Source organism: Homarus americanus, unplaced genomic scaffold, assembly GCF_018991925.1.
Source record: "Homarus americanus isolate GMGI-L3 unplaced genomic scaffold, GMGI_Hamer_2.0 scaffold19065, whole genome shotgun sequence".
Lineage (NCBI taxonomy): Eukaryota > Metazoa > Arthropoda > Malacostraca > Decapoda > Nephropidae > Homarus > Homarus americanus.
This window is the reverse complement of record NW_024757463.1, coordinates 619,155-641,251: the sequence shown is the minus strand read 5'-3', so window position 1 is coordinate 641,251 and position 22,097 is coordinate 619,155. Positions and strand designations below refer to the sequence as shown.

General features: G+C 44.8%; 1 protein-coding gene across 1 annotated transcript in view; it reads left to right on the top strand.

Annotated features, from left to right (window-relative positions):
• Window positions 1-22,097, top strand: part of LOC121857477 (band 4.1-like protein 3) — a 41,763-nt gene that overhangs the window by 13,882 nt on the left and 5,784 nt on the right. Inside the window, 11 exon segments of the mRNA XM_042353534.1 lie at window positions 768-932; window positions 3,274-3,446; window positions 5,221-5,313; window positions 7,617-7,739; window positions 10,010-11,155; window positions 12,298-12,414; window positions 13,173-13,307; window positions 15,331-15,435; window positions 16,001-16,102; window positions 17,651-17,746; window positions 21,808-22,016. Of these exon segments, the coding sequence (XP_042209468.1) occupies window positions 768-932; window positions 3,274-3,446; window positions 5,221-5,313; window positions 7,617-7,739; window positions 10,010-11,155; window positions 12,298-12,414; window positions 13,173-13,307; window positions 15,331-15,435; window positions 16,001-16,102; window positions 17,651-17,746; window positions 21,808-21,987 (2,435 nt within the window). The 3' untranslated portion in view covers window positions 21,988-22,016.

The following is a 22,097-nucleotide window of genomic DNA, read 5'->3' as shown; positions in this document are numbered from 1 at the left end:
TGTGTACGTTTCTCCGAAGACATTGTGTGTGGTTGCTAAAGTCTCTCCTTCTCTTAATATTATTCCCTTCATTAGAACTTAGACATATAGCCATTATCATGTTTGTTTTGATGTCTGTTTCCTTTCTTGAATGCTGTAGGAATGTCTTGTCTTATCAACAGGGCTTTCAAAATGCTTTCATATGAGTAGTGTTGATGATTAGCCCAGGGTATTGAGGGAGGGGGGGTAAGGATCGTACTTTTCACCAAGTACCGCGGAAGTGTTTGTTGTTTTGCCGTGGGGTATGTTTGTACGTGAGCCAGAGGTAAAGTCCCCTTCACTAGTGTGTTTACAGGAGCTCGTCTTATACGCATTCCACAAAAATTTTCGTCTCTTAAACATTCCACGTAAACATTTTCTTTGAGATATTTGTTTTGATATTATTTTAATTGTTTATACCATTGCGAGTTTCCTTCTGTCGAATGTAAACAAACACAGGACTGCCACACTGCACAAAACCCAACGAGCCCCTGTAGACGCACTAGTCAAGGAGACTGTACTTAAATAAATTGGCTTGGGGGCTAAAGTTGTGTCTTATCTATGATTACGACCGACGTGTTGAATTTACCATCATCGGAGACAGTTGATGATTATGTGAATGTTCGTGAATGGCTGTATAATAATGATGATAATGACAGCTTTATAAAGAGGTAATGTACCCCCCCCCCTCCCCCTTCTCCGTGAGAGAAAGCGGCCATCTTAACTCCCTGCCTGTTATCGCATTGCAGCCCATAAGAACGCTAGCAACGTGCCGCGGGGATCTACCTCCTCCACCTCCTCTAGTACCAATCACAAAGGTAGTCATGCATGGGGGACTGGTGGTATGGACAACAGTAATCATGCTTCTGATAGTGAGCAAGATATTCCTTATATTGACTTCTTCGGCTTCGATGGTAAAAGGCTTGGGAGGCTAAACAAACACTCACTCTGTAGCTCGCGCATGGGATTTTTAACCTCTCGTCCCGTCCCTATCCCGTTTTCGCTCCGTTCCTCACCTCCCTCCCTCTCATTCCGTTCCTCTTGTCTCCCCTCTCTACCCAGACTCACTGCGGTCGCACGGGATGACGTCAGCGATGGTCTCGAGCCTCCGGTCTCCGTAAACACAAATCCCCCCCGGCCTCGACACTTGATCGGGCTCTGTTGTTCTCCCTATTAATTGATATTTTAAAGTGATTCAAGTTCTGTCTTCTCTAGTCAACTTATATCTATCATTCTATTGTTATTTTCAAAGATATTATTCAACGTTGTCTTCTAATTTAGTCGGGTATTTGCCGCGATTCGACGGCGTTTAAAAAAAATTGCCGCGAAATTTACCGCCACGACACGGCTCCGCCCACCATCGCCGACGATCGTCCACCGTGCAAGACCCCAGGCCATTGCTCGACCTGTATGTGATGATTTGTTTACATCCCCCCCCTCTCTCCCCCACCCTCTCCCCAAGCCTACCGCAGGACCTGAGGTAACGCCCCATGTGTATGTACAGAGGTTATCATCCACCTAGTGTATAATATACCCATAGATTTTGTTTACCCCTAATATGTCTTACGCTGGATGTGGTTGAAGGACGACCATATTAACCCTTGTGTTTGGTTTTTTTTTGCTGTTTTTATTTAATATTTAACTGTGTTTTTGTTTGTTTATCCATCGTAGTGAAAACGTCGAGGTGATTTTGTATTTAGCATTGCGTGTAGTCATTGGGGTCATATCAGCGGTGTAACGTTGACCCTTGTTGACCCTGAGATTAATAGTAATTAAGCCTAGAATAACAGAAATATCTAATTATATTATTAAGTTATAACTCAAACTTTAAATTATAGAAGATATATAAAGTAATTTAATATATCTATAATCTAATAATTTCTAGTTCAGTACTTTGCCACAAGGGAGTTTGAATTAATAATAAGTGATTATATTAGTTAGGATTATATTACGAGTTATTGATGAAAAGTGGATTATTATGATTATTTTAGCTGTGATTTATGTAGGTTAGGTTCAGTCACATTAGGTTATATCATATCTGGTTAGGTTATTTTTATGTCAGGTTAGGTTAGGTTTTGTCAGGTCCAGTCATATAAGGTCAGGTCAGGTAAGACACCCTAAGAGAGGTACACTAACCTTGGGGGCCAAATAACAGTCGCTACTCAACATTCCATTCAACTATTAACATGTTAACCTCCTCAACAGCCGCTGATTATTGCCCTATATGTGTTAAACTCCTTGTTAATTAACGTTGGTGTAAATGTTAACGTCCGTAGCTTGGACTTAGGGTCACCGCGTTAAATTTGTTAATTAATTTTGGTGTTATTGTTAACGTCTGTAGCTTGGGGCCTATGGGTTACCGCGCTGGTTTTATTTTTGCTCTCGAAGACTTTTTTGGGGCCTTGGGTATACAGTGTAACCTCTATTTAATGAACTATATAGAGGTGAAAGTCCATTATATCGAGGGTCTGTTTGATGTAAAACCTCTATTTAATGAACTATATCGAGATGAAAGTCCATTATATCGAGGGTCTGTTAGATGTTAAACCTCCATCTAATGAACTATATAAAGATGAAAGTCCATTATATCGAGGGTCCGTTAGATGTTAAACCTCCATCTAATGAACTATATGAAGATGAAAGTCCATTATATCGAGGGTCCGTTAGATGTTAAACCTCCATCTAATGAACTATATAGAGATGAAAGTCCATTATATCGATGGTCCGTTAGATGTTAAACCTCCATCTAACGAACTATATAGAGATGAAAGTCCATTATATCGAGGGTCCGTTAGATGTAAAACTTCCATCTAACGGACTATATAGAGAGGCGTCCTTTAAATAGAGGTTACACTATAAATCATTAATAACTTGTAAGGTGCTTGAGGTGTGGCTAATTAATTTTTGGTAATAAATTTTTGGACTGGTCTTTTTTAACTTGAAATTTTCCCCTTCTAAAAAATTTGTAATTTTTCTAAACTTTTTGTCATGTGTTTTCCCTCCTGGTTGATGATGTAATATTGAATGTATCTTCACTATTTTCTACATTAACTTCTTATTTTCTCTTTTAATGAATAACTTTACTCGTGTTATTCATTTAAACAACTTAAGTGGTCTAGTTGGCTCAATCAAGTGGTCTAGTTGGCTGAATCACTGTAATGTTTAGATATTGCCGAGGGAATGTTTGTTTTTATTCGATTCCCGCAAATTTTCGATCCATTTTCTATTACTGAGATTTTGTTTTGATTCTCGCAGCTTTAGGAACACGGACAGGCGACACTCCAGAGATGTCCAAAAGGCATACGATGTCCCATCCACCGCCTCACATCCCCGGGCTAGAGGAGGCGCCGGGGAAGGACGGGGGGAAGGGCGAGAGCGGCCGAGACACACCTGGGGCCGAGGAACGCACCCCAGAGAAGAAAGATAAGGTACGTATTGACGGCTCGACCTACTCTTGTGGCGGCGGTCAGGTTAGGTTAGGTTAGCTACACAGATATTCTAATGGTAGTTAGTTGTAATAACCATACAAGTAGTGTTTTGGGAGATCCGACACTTAACGAATGTCGTTTCGTCGTTGGGCAGTAAGTGGGGAACGTAACGATGCTACAGTAACTAATATCATCGTTTAGTTTTGGCTTTTACTAACAATCCCCGTGCTCGTTCGCAGCTTGAAGGAACGAGAAGTGCTCTAGTCTTTGTCACTGAGAGTGTTTGTGTGTACTAAACTACCCTAACCTAACTTTGGCAGCGTGAACGAACGAGGAATGGACTAGTCATTGTTATGTACAGGTTGAGGTGTGGGCTAATTTGGCATAGTGGTTTGTCGTCTATGGCAGGCATGGCCAACCCACAGCCCGGGCCATGTGTTTGTGCGGCCCATAGAGGGATAGAGATATTTTATTTAATGTGGCCAGTGGCTCAGGTAGATGCAGCCAAGTTTATGGTGAGTGAAACAATATTTATTAACAGAATAATCTTCACAGACATTACTGTTTCATCACCTAACAGTAAATAACTATGATAATGTGACAGTGAAATAAGTATTAATAGTCAACAATATTTATCTTGTGTGGGTTTATGGGCCAAGTTCAGTGCTGTCTGTCTGATGGATTAGCTGCTAGGTCACTTAGGGATTAGCTGAAGTTGGGTTAAATCTAAGTAGGGCCCTGGGTGGTGGTGGTCACTTGAGGTAACTAATTAAGTACCTCCAGAATAACACCTAAATCGCACCTCGGAAACGCATAGTAGGCCTGATGATAAACTGCTTCACTGTCTGCTCTAATACAATATTAACCTAACTTGTGGGTTAGGTGGCCCATGACTGAGGTTGCCCCTGCCTGGTCTCTGGTAACGACTCAGGCCTGCCACGATCTGTACGAAGGTTTAATGGTAGTTTTAGACGGCGTTAATGGCATCCAAGAATTGAATCTATATTTCATTACATAAAATTTAATTACTCCTGATATACTGTTTAAAAAAACCCTTAGGTAATTCTTAAATGTTAAATAATGTTAATATATAATTTAACTTCTCATAACTGTTAAACTATATCTTATCCAGTGTTAGAATAGTGTGTTAAACTCCCTGAGTGTTAATATATGTTAAAATTGGCCAGGTTAGGTTAGTTTAGTTCATGGTTGTAATTACATCAGTTAAGCTACATTAAGTGTCATTAGGTTAAGTTTATGAGCAGTTAGGTTCATATTTATTCATACTAGTATATTTTGGTTAGGTTAGGTTGGGGCTAGTTAGGTTAGGTTATTTATTTAGATGATTCAGATATGCTGCTGTTCTGTTGTGTGTGTGTGTGTGTGTGTGCGTGCGTGCGTGCGTGCGTGCGTGCGTGCGTGCGTGCGTGCCCCTACATAACATTAACCAGAGGAGTATCACGTCTCAATGTTTTGGACGACCAGTTTTATGATGCCATTCTTCCTTACTAACCTGGCATGTTTCCTCCCCTCCCCCGCCTGGCCCTGCCCCGCCCCACCATACCTCATCCCCCCCCTCTTGCCTTTATCTCTGACTAATTCTACCTTTTTCACACACACACACACACACGCACACACACACACACACACACACACACATTTCCACCTCTCTCACATCCTAATATCAACCCCACACCCCTCCCCCCCCTCCTGGTATGTGGTGGTATGCGCGTGGACCTCCTCCCCTCCTCTCTCCCCCCCATACCCCCACCAGAGGCGAACCAGTCGTGGCAGTGGGGCTTCTTCCTTGAGCTCTGTTAGTTCCGACGAGGGAAACTTTGAGCCGCCTCCCGGGGACAAGACTAAGGTACGGATGAAGGGCCTCTCTCTCTCGCCACCACGGTGATGAGTTCTGTGTTCATCATCATCATCATCATCATCATCATCATCATCATCATCATCATCATCATCATCATTATTCTAAAGTCTTGCCTGTAATGAATGCGATGACAACAGCATCATTTATTTTTCTTTCTCCCTTCCCTTCCTCTGCCCTCCCTCCCCTCCTTTTAATAATATTGCTTCCTGTCTATTGACTTCTTGGTGTTTAAGTCTTGAGGGTCTTTAAAATTCCTGAGGGTCTTGTCATATACTCAGGGGGTCTTTAAAACTCCTGAGGGTCTTACCTGAACTGACCCCTACACCTGCCTGAACTGACCCCTACACCTGCCTGAACTGACCCCATACCTGCCTGAACTGACCCTACACCTGCCTGAACTGACACCCACACCTGCCTGAACTGACACCCACACCTGCCTGAACTGATTAACGACTCAAACACCTCCTCCTTTACCCCCCCAAGAGACAGCTTACCTCTGTCGTCTAACCATCGGGTATTTTCTGCTTTTTTTTATTTTTTGCTTTTGTGTTTGCCTAGCATGACCTGTGTGTGTGTGCTGTGTTTGCCTAGCATGACCTGTGTGTGTGTGCTGTGTTTGCCTAGCATGATGACCTGTGTGTGTGTGCTGTGTTTGCCTAGCATGACCTGTGTGTGTGTGCTGTGTTTGCCTAGCATGACCTGTGTGTGTGTGCTGTGTTTGTGACTGTGTGTGTGTGCTGTGTTTGCCTAGCATGACCTGTGTGCTGTGTGTGTGTGTGCTGTGTTTGCCTACCTGACCTGTGTGTGTGTGCTGTGTTTGCCTAGCATGACCTGTGTGTGTGTGCTGTGTTTGCCTAGCATGACCTCCTGTGTGTGTGCTGCGTCTTGCCCCTTTATTCTGGTCTCACGTAGCCCCACTCTACATTGGGACGCCGGTGTGTCGCGCATTTTGGCACAGCCCACCGAGGACGTCGTGAGAGTCCGGTCTTGGCTGTTTATCACGATCTTTAACCTAACCTAACCTGCCCTGAACCTGACCTGACCTGACCTGACCTCCAATCTCAGCATCACGAGTTTGGTTCTGGAATGAGGTGAAGGATTGATCTTAGTCTGTTTGAGATTTTAACCTAATCTAACCCACCCTAGCCTAACACTAACCTCACCTATACTAACCCAACCCTAACTTAACCCCGAATGGCACAAGACGATCGTTCCTTAACTACCCATCAACGACACCATAGTTCGTCCAGTTGACCCCAGAGGGAACTTAACTCTTAGGGTCACTCTTATCAAACTCTCTCAATTATTCTTGTAGTTTTACTTTGTTTACGCCAGTTATTATCATCTTCGGAAAGTAGTACAGTGTAACCCCTATTTAACGGACTGTATGGAGATGAAAGTCCATTATATCGAGGGTCCGTTAGATACGAAACCTCCATATAACAAACTATATACAGATGAAAGTCCGTTATATCGAGGGTCCGTGAGATGTGAAGTGCGTTATATGGAGGTTACACTGTATTTTTGTAAGTTTGTTTTTGTAATATTTCTCGTGAGTTTGTTTTTGTTCTGTGCTATGTGTTTATGTCGAAGTAGTGACTCTTATTAGTAGTATTTCTCATTAGTTTGTGTTTGTCCAATCAGACGTCTTACAAGTAAAATTGTCTTATTTTTTGTCGCTTTTATCGTCGTAATAAATAATATGATAGTTTTGTCGCTTGGTGTTTGTTTGTTTGTTGTTTTTGTGTGTTGAGCCAATCGCTGTTGCTTCCTGTATCTTTAATTATTATTTGTTGAATGACTGATCTATGGTCTGGTCTCGTTCAAGATTCTTCAAATAGTGATCTGTGATTGGTTACTTAGTTCCCCGTTGCTTAATTTAATGATCGGGCTTTGTTGTTTCATATTATACTACCTACTATGGTCAACAAACGGCCTCGAGTTGCCAGGTTTCTCCACCAGCGTTTGAAGAATCTTTAACGACACTGTACATTATTGGTGGGGTGTAATGTGCTTAATGACCCTCGAGGTACTGTCACCCAAAACACTGTATCTCTGTTATGTTTTTCGAGTGATTGTTTAGTAATAACAAGAAGGCTTTAGTTGTTGTTGTTGAAGTTTACAGTAGTAGTAATAACAACAATGACAAGGCTGTAGTTCTGTACAGTAGTGATAACATAAACAACAACAACAAGACCAAAACTGAGGCTGAGTAATACATCAACAACCTCACCGTGAGTTTCCTGCCGAGCCTAAAGCGCTAATTTTTTATATTACTATCACGTCCACAGAGGCCAGTAGGGGGTGTGGCCGTACTCCCGATGGCCGACCTCATGAAGGCCACGAAGAAACGGGCCGAGAAGCTTGCCCTGGCCGAGGAGGAGGCTGCCGCCGCAGCTGCTGCAGCAGCAAAGGTGAGTCACGATTCTCTTATGCCTTTCCTCTGGGCATGATGGGTAGTAATGCCTCTATACAGGTGAGCTAGTCATGCCCTTTATGTATCCCCCCCCCCACTCCCCAGACCCTAGATACCCCAAGGCACGACGGGTGGTATCGCCCGCTAGACGTAAATGTCTTATGATTCGCTCGGTAGTTGGAGTTTTAGAGTAATTAGACACACAGCTTGTTGGGACACGTGGTGAGATTAAACATGCACACACACACATCGTACCTACATCTTGTTGGAACACGAATGCCTAGTCCAGAATACTCCAGAAACGTCGACACGAATGCCCAGACGACCATACACACAAACAACAACAACAACACACAATAATGGTCCCCCCCCCCCCAAAGATCAAGTACAATTCACGTTCTCCGTCGGTTTAGACTCGACGGAAATTCCCGACACGGTTGAGGCGCTCCGATTGGCAGCAACGAATCGACCAATGGCGTCCAAATCAGATTCTCGTCTCAGGTTGATGCCCGGCTCTTTCTCTACCCAAGAACCTGATTTGGTCGCCATTGGTCGATTCGCAACTATCAATCGGACCGCCCAATTATCTAATCAACAATATTTCCTCTCTAAGCTACAAAAGGTAAACAAAAATAAAACGATTGATATATTTTAACGCGTCGGTGATTACATATTGGATACACTATAGCCGTAAGCTTGCTCGTAAAATACACAGCATAACGGAAATATTTTGCTATATAATTCAGTATTTACGGTATAGCCTGCAGCTTGTCCGCTATATATATCTGCTATACCCGCTGCTATACTGGCTAATAGATAACTGATGGGGGGAATCGTCGAGCATCACTACAGAGCGTTGAATAAAATGCAGTATAGCGCCACGGCTCTACCCCGCTTGTGATGCAATGCTGCCGGCTACCGCTACGCAGCCTCTCGGAAATTGCGACAAACTAGAGTCATTTTAGGACATAATGGAGTGTTATTTGGACATGCGGAGTTCATATTAGGACACGGGGTAATGCTTGTCTTGGGTCGTTAGTCCGGCTACTATTCCGAGGCTCGTTAGGGGCCAACCGGGAGTTGTAATACCATGTAAACAAACACAGCGTTGCCACATCTTAGAGCTATTTCTGGGAGTTGTAATACCATGTAAACAAACAGTGTTGCCACATCTTACAAAACAACTTCAGACGCTGTTCCGGGTATTAGCGCAAGCGGTTGTTTATATAATTATACACCAATTATTATAGACAGTGATCCTAACAGCATCAATAATCACAAGTTAATAATCTTAAGAGTTGAAAGAATTATACACCAGACCACAAATTCTGTCAAAATACCTCAATCATATCGTGTAAATTCCACTTGGCAGCAGAATTATGGACTCGCAAACTACCGAACGAGCATGTTTATTATTGTTTTGGTTTGTTGACATAATTGTTAACGCTTGGCTCGTGTATTTGGCCCCGTGTAGCATGACCCCCAAAGCATGGTTTAGGGTGGAGGAGTGCTGGGCGGGTCATGACCTTTGACCCCTTAACGGCGACCCAATAGGGAGTTTGTGTGGCGTAGATTAGGTTAGTGTGGTGCAGAAGAGATAATGTCTGCCAGGGTGTGGTGTGTCTGTCAGGGTGTGGTGTGTCTGTCAGGGTGTGGTGTGTCTGTCAGGGTGTGGTGTGTCTGTCAGGGTGTGGTGTGTCTCTGTCAGGGTGTGGTGTGTCTGTCAGGGTGTGGTGTGTCTGTCAGGGTGTGGTGTGTCAGGGTGTGGTGTGTCTGTCAGGGTGTGGTGTGTCTGTCTCGTCAGGGTGTGGTGTGTCTGTCAGGGTGTGGTTTATATGTCAGGTTGGGCTAATTTAAGTCTGGTTGGGTTAGTTAGGTCAATGTCAGATTAAGGTGTAGGTATATAGAGTTAGGTCAGGTCAAGTTGTAGATGATTAGAGTTTGGTCAGGTCAGGTCATTGTAGGTATTTAGTGTTGGGGTCAAGCATAATAAACAAAGTCGACCAAAGTACGAGTCACACAAATCTCTCTCTCTCTCTCTCTCTCTCCTCGTTGGGTCGCCGTTAGTGGACGTACACAACAGCATGCGTCGCGTCCCGCCTCTCACCGTGATGACAGTGTCCCCCCCACCCCCCAGAACGCTGTGTTTTATGTTGGTTTAATGCTCGATCCTTTTGTTTTAAGATGCTAGTGTTTGAGGGTTTATGTTTATTGATTGATTTTGTTTGTTAGTTGTTTCCCCGAGTCTCTTGTTTTTGTTGTGTGTAGAACGGCGAACCTCCGTCTTCCACCCCGCCCCCCGGGTATAAGACGCTCGAGGGACGGAAGGCCGGCCCCGACGCCCCGGTGGACGCCGTCGGGGCGGATCCCCTCGTCAAGACCCATCGCACCGTCTTCCAGGACCCCGACGAGCCGGGGTCTCCGCCCTTCACCCGACAGTACTCCTACGAGGAGCTGGAGAACGAGCCCCGGCGCCCCTACAGCCCCACGGGTCACGGGTTCAAGTACGACAAGACGGGGGAAGAGGGAGACCGAGACAGTGCGGAGATGCGGGCCGCCGAGAGGAGACGCGTGAGGGCCCAGGCCTTCAACTACGCCCCGGGGGAGGACTCCAAGGTGGCGGAGAAGCGCAAGACGAGCACGTCGGAGAGCGGCCGAGACCCGGGGGAGGAGACGGCCAAGAGCGGGGGGCCGGACGTGGCCGCATCTTCCTCCTCCCCGGACAACACCCTGCCGGAGACCTCGGTGGACGAGGGGGTCCTGGACACCTCGGCCGACTCGACCGGCATCATGGGAGGCTTCCTGGTGGGCAAGAAGGACAAGAAGAAGGATAAGAAGGAGAAAGAGAAGGATAAGAAGGAGAAGAAAGAGAAGGAGAAGAAGAAGAAAGAGAAAGAGAAGAAGGAGAAAGAGAAGAAAGATAAGCAGAAGAAAGATAAAGGAAAGAAAGATAAAGCCAAGAAGGATAAAGCCAAGAAGGATAAAGCCAAGAAGAAGGGAAGGTTTGGCATCTTCAGCACCAAGGACTCCAGTAGTAGTTCCAGCGACAGTTCCAGTGACAGTTCCAGCGACAGTTCCAGCTCCGACGAAAGCGTGGTGATGGAGAACCGCGAGGGAATGGAACCCGGGGACATCGACCGGACTCTGGCCGAGTCGGAGAGGTCGTACGCGGCCGACCACTCCGACGCCTCTCTCGTCATCAACCCCGGGGCGACCTCCTCCTTCGCCTCCTTCTCCCCCGACCGCTCCTCCTCGGCGGTCGACCCGGCCCACGACTCGACCGTCCCCAAAATCATCAAGACGACAACCAAGAAGACGTTCGTCCAGGATGCCGAGGGAATCACCCAAGACACCGTTCAGCAGGTGGAGGACCTCGCTACAGGGCAGGTGGAGGTCAACACACAGTCTGAGAAGGTGGGAGATGATCTTTGTTTTGTTCCTGCTGTCTGGCTTATTAACCCCCCCCCTCCCCCCCCCATTATCTTAAGTGTTTGCTTATAGCCCCTAGTGTGTTATAGTCCCTAGTGTGTTATAGCCCCTAGTGTGTTATAGCCTCCAGTGTGTCATAGCCCCTAGTGTGTCATAGCCCCAGTGTGTCATAACCCAAACCTAACCTAACATAGCCCTAGTGTGCACCCTCAGAATGTCGTCAATTAGCCTAGCGTGCACGGCATGAGCCATTCAACGTCGCCGCGGGTAACGGAACGACGCCAGACATCAACGATCGACGGTGCTGCCGATTCCCGTACCAGAGATGAGACACAGGGTCGTTGACAAAGAAACAATCACACGTAAACCATTCCGACCAGGTCGTCTATCTTCTTAAAACGACCCTGTGGATAATATGCCTCGTTACGCACCGTCAATCGCGGTCTGTCGTCATCGTTCCGTTACCCGTCGGCGAATGACTCGAACCCAAGTGAGGAAACTGACCCCATATCCTCGTGTATTATTTAGCCTGTGAATTAACATTATTTTCCTTCATTGTATAAAGCTGTATGGTAAAACATTATACATCATCCCCTTCATTATTATTCTTCATTGGTTTAAAAGTTGAGTGAGACGTTACTTAAAGATGATGAAGTTTGTTGATGATGAATTACGATGAAATGTCTTTTGCGTTTGAGGTGTGTATGTGTGTTTTGTAGGTAGGTGGGTGTGTGTGAGTGTTTTGTACGTGTTTGTGTGTGTGTGTGTGTGTGTGTATGTGTGAGTGTTTTATAGGTGGGTGTGTGTGTGTGTGTGTGAGTATTTTGTAGGCAGGTGTGTGTGTGTGTGTGTTTTGTAGATGTGTGCGCATGTATGTGTGAGCATTTTATAGGTAGGTGGGTGTGTGTTTGTAGTTGTATATGTGTGTTGTAGGAAGGTGTATGTGTGTATATATATATATACATGTGTGTGTGTCGTAGGTAGGTGTGTATACGTCCATGCATGTATACCAATCACAATACACACCCCTACACACCCTACACAACAAAAACATCACCTCCAAGCTAGTAGAACGCACCGCTTGTACATTATAGCCTTGACGTATTGCGCATTTGGTGTGGTTACAGGCGGAACACGGAGGCAATAACGACGGCGGGGAGAAGCCCCACGTTACGGCCACCACGGTCACCACCATCACCGCTCAGAGCCTCGAGGATAAGAGCACCAAGGAACGTACGCAACAGGTACGTGCTCTGTGTATTGGCCCCCATAGCCCCGCCGACGATGTTTATTTACGTTTTTGTAGCATTTTTTTACACGCGTTTTCTTTGTTAAAATTTACGCTAGTCTATGTTTAAACTAGTTCCCACCTATGTTTCACTAGTTCCCACCTATGTTTCACTAGTTCCCACCCATGTTTTAACTAGTTCCCACCCATGTTTTAACTAGTTCCCACCCATGTTTTAACTAGTTCCCACCTATGTTAAACTAGTTCCCACCTATGGTTAAAATGATATCATCTCCATCTCTACAATTCCTCATTATCCCAGATTTTTATTGTCAATGGCAGATTAATCATATACTTGTAAATCTGTAAATAAATCAGAGTTCTGGTGTTGCTAAATCTTGAGTTGTGTTGTGTTGCCTAGATGTTGCAAGTGTTGTTGTTGTTTAGGGGTTGTTTAAAATATATAGTCAGGAATCATAGTTATAACCCAAGTTTTGATTTAATTCTTACAAAGGTCCGATTTATTTGATTTGTATTGTGATTTTTTAATTTTTTTATAGTAAATTTGAGTTATGGTGTTTTTAAATGTTTTTGTGTAGGTTGTAACTAGTTTTGAGGTGTGTGTGTGTGTGTGTGCGTGTGTGTGTGCGCGTGCGTGTGTGCGTGCGTGTCCTCCGAGACGTCAACCTCCCATCATTATTATTAGTCTCCGAGGATTAATCTCCATACCTCGTCCTCCTATACCTAACGTCTCCCCCCCCCCTACCCCTACAGCTACAGGAGAAGACATTCACCGCCACGACCAAAACAACGGGCACGACGCAGGAACAGATGGTCGTTACGCAGGAGGTCAAGAAACAGACACGTTCCATCGCCCCAGAGGTCACCCAGAACCTGCCGCCAACACAGGTAAATCATCATCCCATGAAGTCGTTAATGACCCCACAGGTAAATAATTATCCCCTCAAAGGCGTTAATGACCCCACAGGTAGATAATTATCCCCTCAAAGTCGTTAATGACCCCACAGGTAGATAATTATCCCCTCAAAGTCGTTAATGACCCCACAAGTAGATAATTATCCCTCAAAGTCGTTAATGACCCCACAGGTAAATAATTATCCCTCAAAGTCGTTAATGACCCCACAGGTAGTTATCCCATGAAGTTGTTAATGACCCACGAAAGTCTTTTATAGAAGTCGTTAATACATCGTCACAGGTAACACCCCCCCCCCCCTGATCTCTCAAACTCGTCTCGACGCTCCTTGTTTGTTTTTGTTTTGCTCGCATTTACGACGATTACGCAACATTTAACCCGAATGGCCCCCTTAAAGACCTATCATGCCTTGTGTCAATTTGCCCTGCATGTTAAGTTGAAAATCCTGTTATAAATGACAACTGAATGAGCCTTAAAGACCTTTCATGCCTCTTGTGTCATTTTGTTTTGCATGATAAGGTTGAAAATCCTGATATAGAATAAACTAGAATGAACCTTAATGATTTATTGTATGATATTTTGTTGTGCATGTTTATTAGACAGGATATATATCACGTACTGGAATAAACCCCCTTTAGTATACAGTGAAACCTTGATATAGTGGACTTTCATCTCTATATAGTTCATTATATGGAGGTTTAACATGAAATGGACCCTCGATGTAATGGACTTTCATCTCTATATAGTTCATTATATGGAGGTTTAACATCTGACGGACCCTTGATATAATGGACTTTCATCTCTATATAGTTCATTATATGGAGGTTTAACATCTAACGGACCCTCGATATAATGGACTTTCATCTCTATATAGTTCATTATATGGAGGTTTAACATCAAATGAACCCTCGATATAATGGACTTTCATCTCTATATAGTTCATTATATGGAGGTTTAACATCAAACGGACCCTCGATATAATGGACTTTCATCTCTATATAGTTCAGGTTTATCAAACGGACCCTTGATATAACGAGGTTTCCACTGTACATCTAGTTTTTAATAATAAACCTCAAAGTCAATCTTCATTTACTACCAGGCATGTTTTGTTTCTTTCCTTATCTCGATATTTTGCTTATTTGTTTACTTATCGTTGTATATATTGTTATTGTTTACGTGCTATAAGATGTTTGAGTCACTTGGATATAGACCCTACCCCAGTGTATTTCACCTGGTGGGTAGGGTAGGGTAGGGTAGGGGTAGGTTAGGGTAGGGTAGGGTATGGTAGGGGTGGGGTAGGGTAGGGTAGGGTAGGGTAGGGGTAGGTTAGGGTAGGGTAGGGGTAGGGTAGAATTGGGGGTAGGTTAGGTTAGGGCAGGGTAGGGTAGGGTAGGGTAGGGTAGGGTAGGGGTAGGTTAGGGCAGGGTAGGGTAGGGTAGGGGTAGGGTATTGTTAGGGAGGGTAGGTTAGGTTAAAGTTAAGGCAGGTTATGTTACTGTCGGGTTAAGTTAGATTAGGTTAGTGTCAGGTTAAGTTAGTTTAGGTTAAGTTAGATTAAGAGGGAATTAACATGTTAAAATATCATCATGTTAACTTGACTAAGCTAAATCAAGTGACTCAAATTAACTTGAGCTTTACTTAACAAACTTTCCAATGAATCTGCTTTAAAAAAAATGTGTTTTAGCTTTATCCAACAGAATAATTTAGCTTTTTATTCATTTTTATTGTCCTGTTCTGTACTTGTTTCTTATTTAACAATGCTTCTTTAGTGAGAATTACCCCCACCCCACCCCACCCCACACAAGGACCCATCTAGTGCTTCGAGAACCATTGTTTATTTTGCATTCTGCCTTAACTCCCCCCTTCTCCTCCCCAGACTAACCCCCCATAACACAGTAACGAGCCCCCCCACACACACCCCCTAGGCCACCTCTCTCCTACGCCCTAAGAACGAAAATGGTAACACCCAATACCATCCGTTCGTACCAATACCCCCAGGCTGGGTACGAAGCACAGTCACGCCCGCGGACAATCTCCAGCGGCAGCGACGACTCGGGGACCTCAGTCGACCCCTTGGACTCCGATTACGATTTAGTAAATAAGGTGAGTGTTTACCTGCGTCCACGTCGGTCAGTCGTGGCGTAGAGCGTGTGTTAGTATCCCGTCGACCCGGATCATTAATTGGCGTAAAATGTCATAAAATATGTGGTAGCCATTTTATTAGTTAGTACTTTTAGATAATGATGTGGGTGTAGATAATATATTCACTTATATTGCTCAGGTATATTGTTAATAACTTTATATTAGTTGTGGAATTGTTTAAATATTTCCAGTTGGCTATAGTGTGTAGGGTTATATTTAATCACGAGAGGGTATGTATGTATGTATGTCTGTTTATTCATCACATTCTGGCGTACATGAGCAGTGTACGTTAACTCGGGACCAAGCAGGAGATCACAGCCTTGCACCATAATATATCACCAAGAAGTCTCAAATTAGTTCCATAATGATCGTTGTTAAGACACAGATATAACCCACACAGTTGGTACATCATTACTATACTTAAATGATCGTTATCGAGTCGTCGTTTACGGGAGACGAACGACGCGCGGTGTATTTATCTCCTAGGGTTGAGCACCGACGGTCTCTTACTCTCGTTTCTCCGCAGGATGGCATCGTGCCCACGGAGGCCCAGGTGTTCGACGGCAGCGGAGTCTACACCACCATGAGCGTCGAGGCCCCGCCCTTAGTGGAGACGGAGACTCGGAAGGTTTGTGCTGGTCTGAGGTGACGGAGACCGGAACCTCTCCGTCCCCTCCTCCCCTCCCCCCCTCCTCCCCCCCCCACCTCACTTCTCTCCCTCCATATGTAGATCAGACAGCACTGGTATGTCCCTCTCCTCACCCCCTCCACCCCACCTGTCTGTTGATATTGCACTGCAGGTTGTCAAAGCTTACTGCAACACATGATACCATCCCTCACAAAGCTTGAAAGCATGTTGCATGGGAGTATGTACTATTAAGCTGGGAGATTGATGGGGAAAAGCTTGATGAGAAGAGACTTGAGATCTAGTCCGGTGTGAGGGTTATCACCGAGCTTAACCCAGACCGTAGTTGTGTTGTAGAGTAAATTATCAGCTTAATTGTCCCTCATCAGCTTATTTGTCCCTCATCAGCTTAATTTTTCCCTCAGTTTTTTTTTATATATTTTCTGTAATATTTATTATTTTTATTAGTGTTATCGTTTCAGGTGCTGGATGATGTTATATAATGCTGGTTTTATGTGTACATGTTACTATCGCATGTGTACGTTTGTTTGACACATGTATACACACAGACACACATGTATGTATCATATTTCTCTTATACACTATACATCGCACACACACACACACACACACACACACACACACACACACACACACACCCTCGGAGCCTGAGACTCAAAGACACACGTCAACTCACGCTCGGCCTCGGAGATTTTTACCGAAAAATCCCTAAAAAAAAAAATTAGTTCTCATTTCACTACCATGGAATTGTTTTAGTAACTGTAATGGCATTTCTTATAGCATAAAATTGTCTGGAAAATTGTATGAAACTAAAAAATTGGATATTCTTGAAATTTAAACCACTTTTTTCTAGTATAAATTAAAAAAGTAGGAAAATATCTGTTTACATCTCGATTTCCATTTTTACCTTGTATTATGGGGTTTATTGATATTTACTATATACCAAAATAAAGAACAAATATAGAAGATCGTGGCATAAAAATAACACAACACAAAAACTCTTGGAACACTTAAAAGGGCCAAGTGGTTCACCCCCCCCTCGCTCTAATGGCCGGAGGGAAACCACGCATCACACACTCGAACAACGCCATCTGGGGGAAGGTGATAGACCCCACTCGAAGAAAACGACGTCTGTCAAATGGCCGTTCAGTGTTCAGTCAGTCTCTGAATATTTTTTGAGTTACTTGACGTGTAGTCCATTGTTGGTGCCGCGAGGCTGAGTGTTAGTTTCTTAGCCGAGAGAGTTAAGATAATGTTTTACAATATAAGTCTCGCCAAAAACCCCGACAATTAGTTATAGACCTCAACAAATATCAACAGAATACCAAGAAAATGTCAACATCAACAGATATCAACAAAACATCAACAGAACACCAACCCCCCCTCCCCACCCCCAAAAAAAAATCACACAACCAGGATAACAATATTCCCCGTCAATGTAAACAATAAACAACACACACAGACAACCCTAGAGCTGAATCATCACATATTTTGTTTTTTTTTTCTCTCTTCTCCCCCGATTTCCGCCAGGTTTCCGTGCTGGGGGACTTGAATCTGGACGAGAATGCGGTGGTCGTGAGCGCGCAGTCCATCTCCTCCCGTACCCGAACAGTCGAGACCACTACTGTAGGTGGCGCCCTCTTCTTCAGTGTGGTGGGGGGGGTGGGGGCTGGTGGTAGTGTCTTGGGGCCTAGTCAAGGGGACGTAGACGGCAGCCCAGCCCAGACCGTATTTACTGGTCATTCTTCCTCTCCTATACCTCCTCTTCCTCCTCCTCTTCCTCCTCCTCCTCCTCTTCCTCCTCCTCCTCCTGTTCCCTCGTGGGTCGATGTTACTATCAATACCTTGTCCTCACCTCCTCCTCCTCTCCCTCCTCTTCTCCCTCCATCCCTCCTCTTTCAGACAGATGGAACAGTTAACAGGAGTATCCATAACCGGACAATTCCAGTCGATGCAACAATTGTCGACTGTAAGGGAGTAGGGGAGGATTGTGTTAAGCCCGGTCAGGAAATACACATCGTCTCTGATTGGTCGACAGAAACACTGGCCAATCGGAATTACCCATTATGCTCTTCAGACACTTCCAGTTCATCCTGGGATTTAATTACTCCCAAAAGCTCACAAGAATCACACCCTAATTCTAGATCATCCTGGGAATACGTAAACGACAAACGGGCTTCCGTGCCTGACGTCTCGGCCAATAGAATCCCAACGATGGAATCGCCGCCTCGAATCGCAACCGAATCGTCATCTGTAATCATCTCCGAGTCACAACATGTCTGTCAGTCTCCCACACAACATGTCTGTCAGTCTCCAAGTGTCTTATTATCTCCGTCCCAGACATTTATAAATAAGAATCAATGTCTCTCGGATGATATTTCAATCTACAGAATCCCAGAGTTGGAATCACGGCCTCGAATCCCAGAGTTGGAATCGACAGCAAGAGTTCGGGATATAGGAAGCGCGTCAGCCATAAGAGCTTCTCCGACGCCCACCCCAGTGCTCTCCTCCTCTCCGAGATCCGTGGATGCAACGGAAAATATCTCGAACGATCTCATGGTTTATAGCGTCCCGGTGTGTGAGGCAACATCAGAAATGAATGTTTCAGGAATTTCACCATCTGTATTCATCACACAATCATCTACCACCTTACCATCTTCCTTGAAATACATAAACAAAGTACAAAACCCCTCAGAAGATTTATCAGAAGGGCTATCAGAAAACCCCTCAGAAGATTTATCAGAAGGCCCATCAAATTATAACCTCCCAGCGTGTCGTTCGGCGTCGCAAAATCTAGTCACGTTAAGCAGACCGTCTGAATCGAGGTACGTCAACAACAAGACAGACACCATAGATGGCATAGCAGCTTACAGGATCCCGGCTTGCCATTCGTCATCGCAAAATAGCCTCTGGGGAAGTACGTCATTTGATATTGTTCCTGAAATCCCGGAAGTGTCGTGTCTTAATTCGTCACCGTTCGTAGAGTCTCTTGCCGTCACGTCCGTGGGTGTCCTAATCCCCATTCAGTCGTCTCTAGTGGGTGGTCCGGTGTCCCAATCATGTGTGGATGTCCTGGTATCGAAATCTGAAGGTGATAATCCAACCTTTCAAACTAAAGTGGGTGTCCCAATATCCGAACTTACCCCAGTTGATGTCCCATTGTGTCGGCTTACTTTAGTGGATGTCCCAGTGTGTCGGCTTACTCCAGTGTGTGTCCCAATGTCCCAGGTTACTCCAGTGAATGTCCCAATTCATCCATTTTTGGCTATGAGTGTCCCATCTCGCACACCATCACCCAATCAGACATCTCGACATGTTGATTCACTTTGGACCGATTGCAGTACTTATTTATCTGTCAGTTTCCCGTCACCAGCGCCCCATGGTGTATCTATTCACGGACGGACACTTAACGCTAATACCGACCACGACTCTGCCAAGTTGGAACCCATCTTACCGTCGGCCCCACAAGCGCCCGACGATGCTCTGGCAGAAAAAGCCAATCTCATCCCTACATCCGACACCCCAAAGCAAATGAGAAAACGCAACGACGGAAATTTAACCTCAAACAAGAAAGACCCTCGTACGTCCGACACCGCAAACCAACCTCGAAAATGCAACGACGGAAAACCCCCAGAGGCAACGGCGCTCACCCCGGCAGACGACAACACCGAGACGACCCTCCCAAAGGAACCCGCCCCTAGTGACGATAACACGACCGCCACGGGGCCTCGGGGGACAAAACGGCGCCACCCGATCCGCCACGCGTCCGCCACCGTTTACATCATCATCGCCTGTGTATATATTCTCCGTCTGTTTCTTCACTCTCCTGCAAGTTATCTGTATGTGCTACCCGCCTCTATCATCGTCTTATGCCTCTCCTCGTACCTGCTGCTTTATCTATCGTATTTATTCTCCGCTGTTTTATTTATTTGAGCTTATTACCTCCTTTGGGCTGGTAACTGTACTGGTGTGACTGTACTGGTGTGACTGTACTGGTGTGACTGTACTAGTGGCTTGACTGTACTGGTGATGAATGTCTCAGCAACATGGTAGAGACTCCCTCCTCCCCCCCTCCCTCCCTCTTCCCTACCCCTCCTCCTCCCTACCCTACCCTTCCCTCCTCCCTACCCTTCCCTCCTCCCTACCCCCCCATCCCCCCCCCTTAGTGGGTTATGTTTATTATAACCGTGTGTGTGTGTGTGTGTGTGTTTGTGTGTTTGTTTGTTTGTTTGTTAGTTTGTTTGTTTGTTTGTTTACTAATGTGTTTGTTTTATTTTCCAGATTTTACCAGATTTCTTGACAGATTAATTAAAATTGGATTTATACAATTAAATATAATCTTGACAGTAATTATATGTTCCTCTAAGGTAATTAAGAAGTCCAGGTAATTATTTGGACTAATTATATATCTCTAATCACCATTCATGTAGTTAACTAGACATCCAAATCACATAATCAAAGCTGTAATTACCACATATATAACACTGATCTAATTACAAAATCCATGTAATTACCTGTAGTCCTTAATTACATTCAATATGATTAATAGTTACCCTAATTAAGTGATTATTAAGACCAGATTTATACTGTACCTGTAATAATCGTGTGTTTACTTTACAGCCTTGAGTAAGTACAGGTTGTGTTATGGGTGTGTCCTGGTTGTGTTATGGGTATTTCCTGGTTGTGTTATGGGTATGTACTGCATCTGGGTATTGGTGTATGGCAACACAACTCTTTGACTCTATAGTGAAACCTCCATATAACGCACGGGTGGGGATAGTCCATTGTATCGAGGTCCGTTAAAGGGAGGTTTCACTATATTGGAGTTTTACGGTGATTGTGGGGTCCGTGTTTGTGGGAGTGAACGTCGTGTGGTGGCACCCTAGTGTAAGTCTGTCTGTCTGCGGTGGATGTTGCATGTGGTAGTGTGGTGGTCTCGTGATAACTAGTCATCCCCCACCCCCCCTCTCTCTCTCTCTCGTCTCCTCCACCAAAGAACGTTCCTTACCCTATTTAACCCTAGCCCACCTTACCCCACCCTACCCTACCCCACCCTACCCTACCCCACCCTACCCTACCTCACCCTACCCTACCTCACCCCACACTTGCTTGATCACAGGACGACTCGAGGAACCACACCCCACTCCATCACCATCAACGACGAACAAACCCACACCATCTCCTCCTTCTCCTCCACTTAGGTAACCAATCATAACCTCTCAACCTGTCTTAACACTGAGTAGTTAACCAATCATAACCTACCCCAATTTAACGTTGAATTTCACCCAGTCGTAAACCCTAGTTGTTTGCTCGACGGTTTGGGGTTAGTTTTATGATAATACATATTGAGATTTGTTGTATATTAATAAGATTGTTTAGATAGGGACACACACACACACACACACACACACACACACACACACTTGTTTTATGTTAGTCATTTTGCGGTTAATGACAGTCCCAATGCCAGAGTGTTTTCTTTACTTAATGTGTGTGTACAGTGCATTCCTCCCTTGCTGCTGGAGTGTGGAATGAGGAAGAATGTTGAGAGAGAGAGAGAGAGAGAGAGAGAGAGAGAGAGAGAGAGAGAGAGAAATCGGCTGAAATGTAAAAAAAATACCTGTTATCAAAACCCACCCCATACCCTAAACAAACTCAACGCCCCCCTCTCAATACCCTCTCCGCAGTACAAGACGGAGAAGGACGGGGTACTGGAGACGCGCGTCGAGCAGAAGATCACTATTCAGAGCGACGGAGACCCCATAGACCACGACCGAGCTCTGGCCGATGCCATACAGGAGGCAACTAGTATGAACCCCGACATGACGGTGGAAAAGATCGAGATACAACAACAGTCGACGGAGTGAGGGACGTCGTCGAGGATGTAAATTATAAGGTCGGTCATTGTAACGAGCTCTAGGGGGGTGGTGGTGTGGGGTCTAGGGGGGAGGTAGTAAGATATCGTCCATTAACTTAC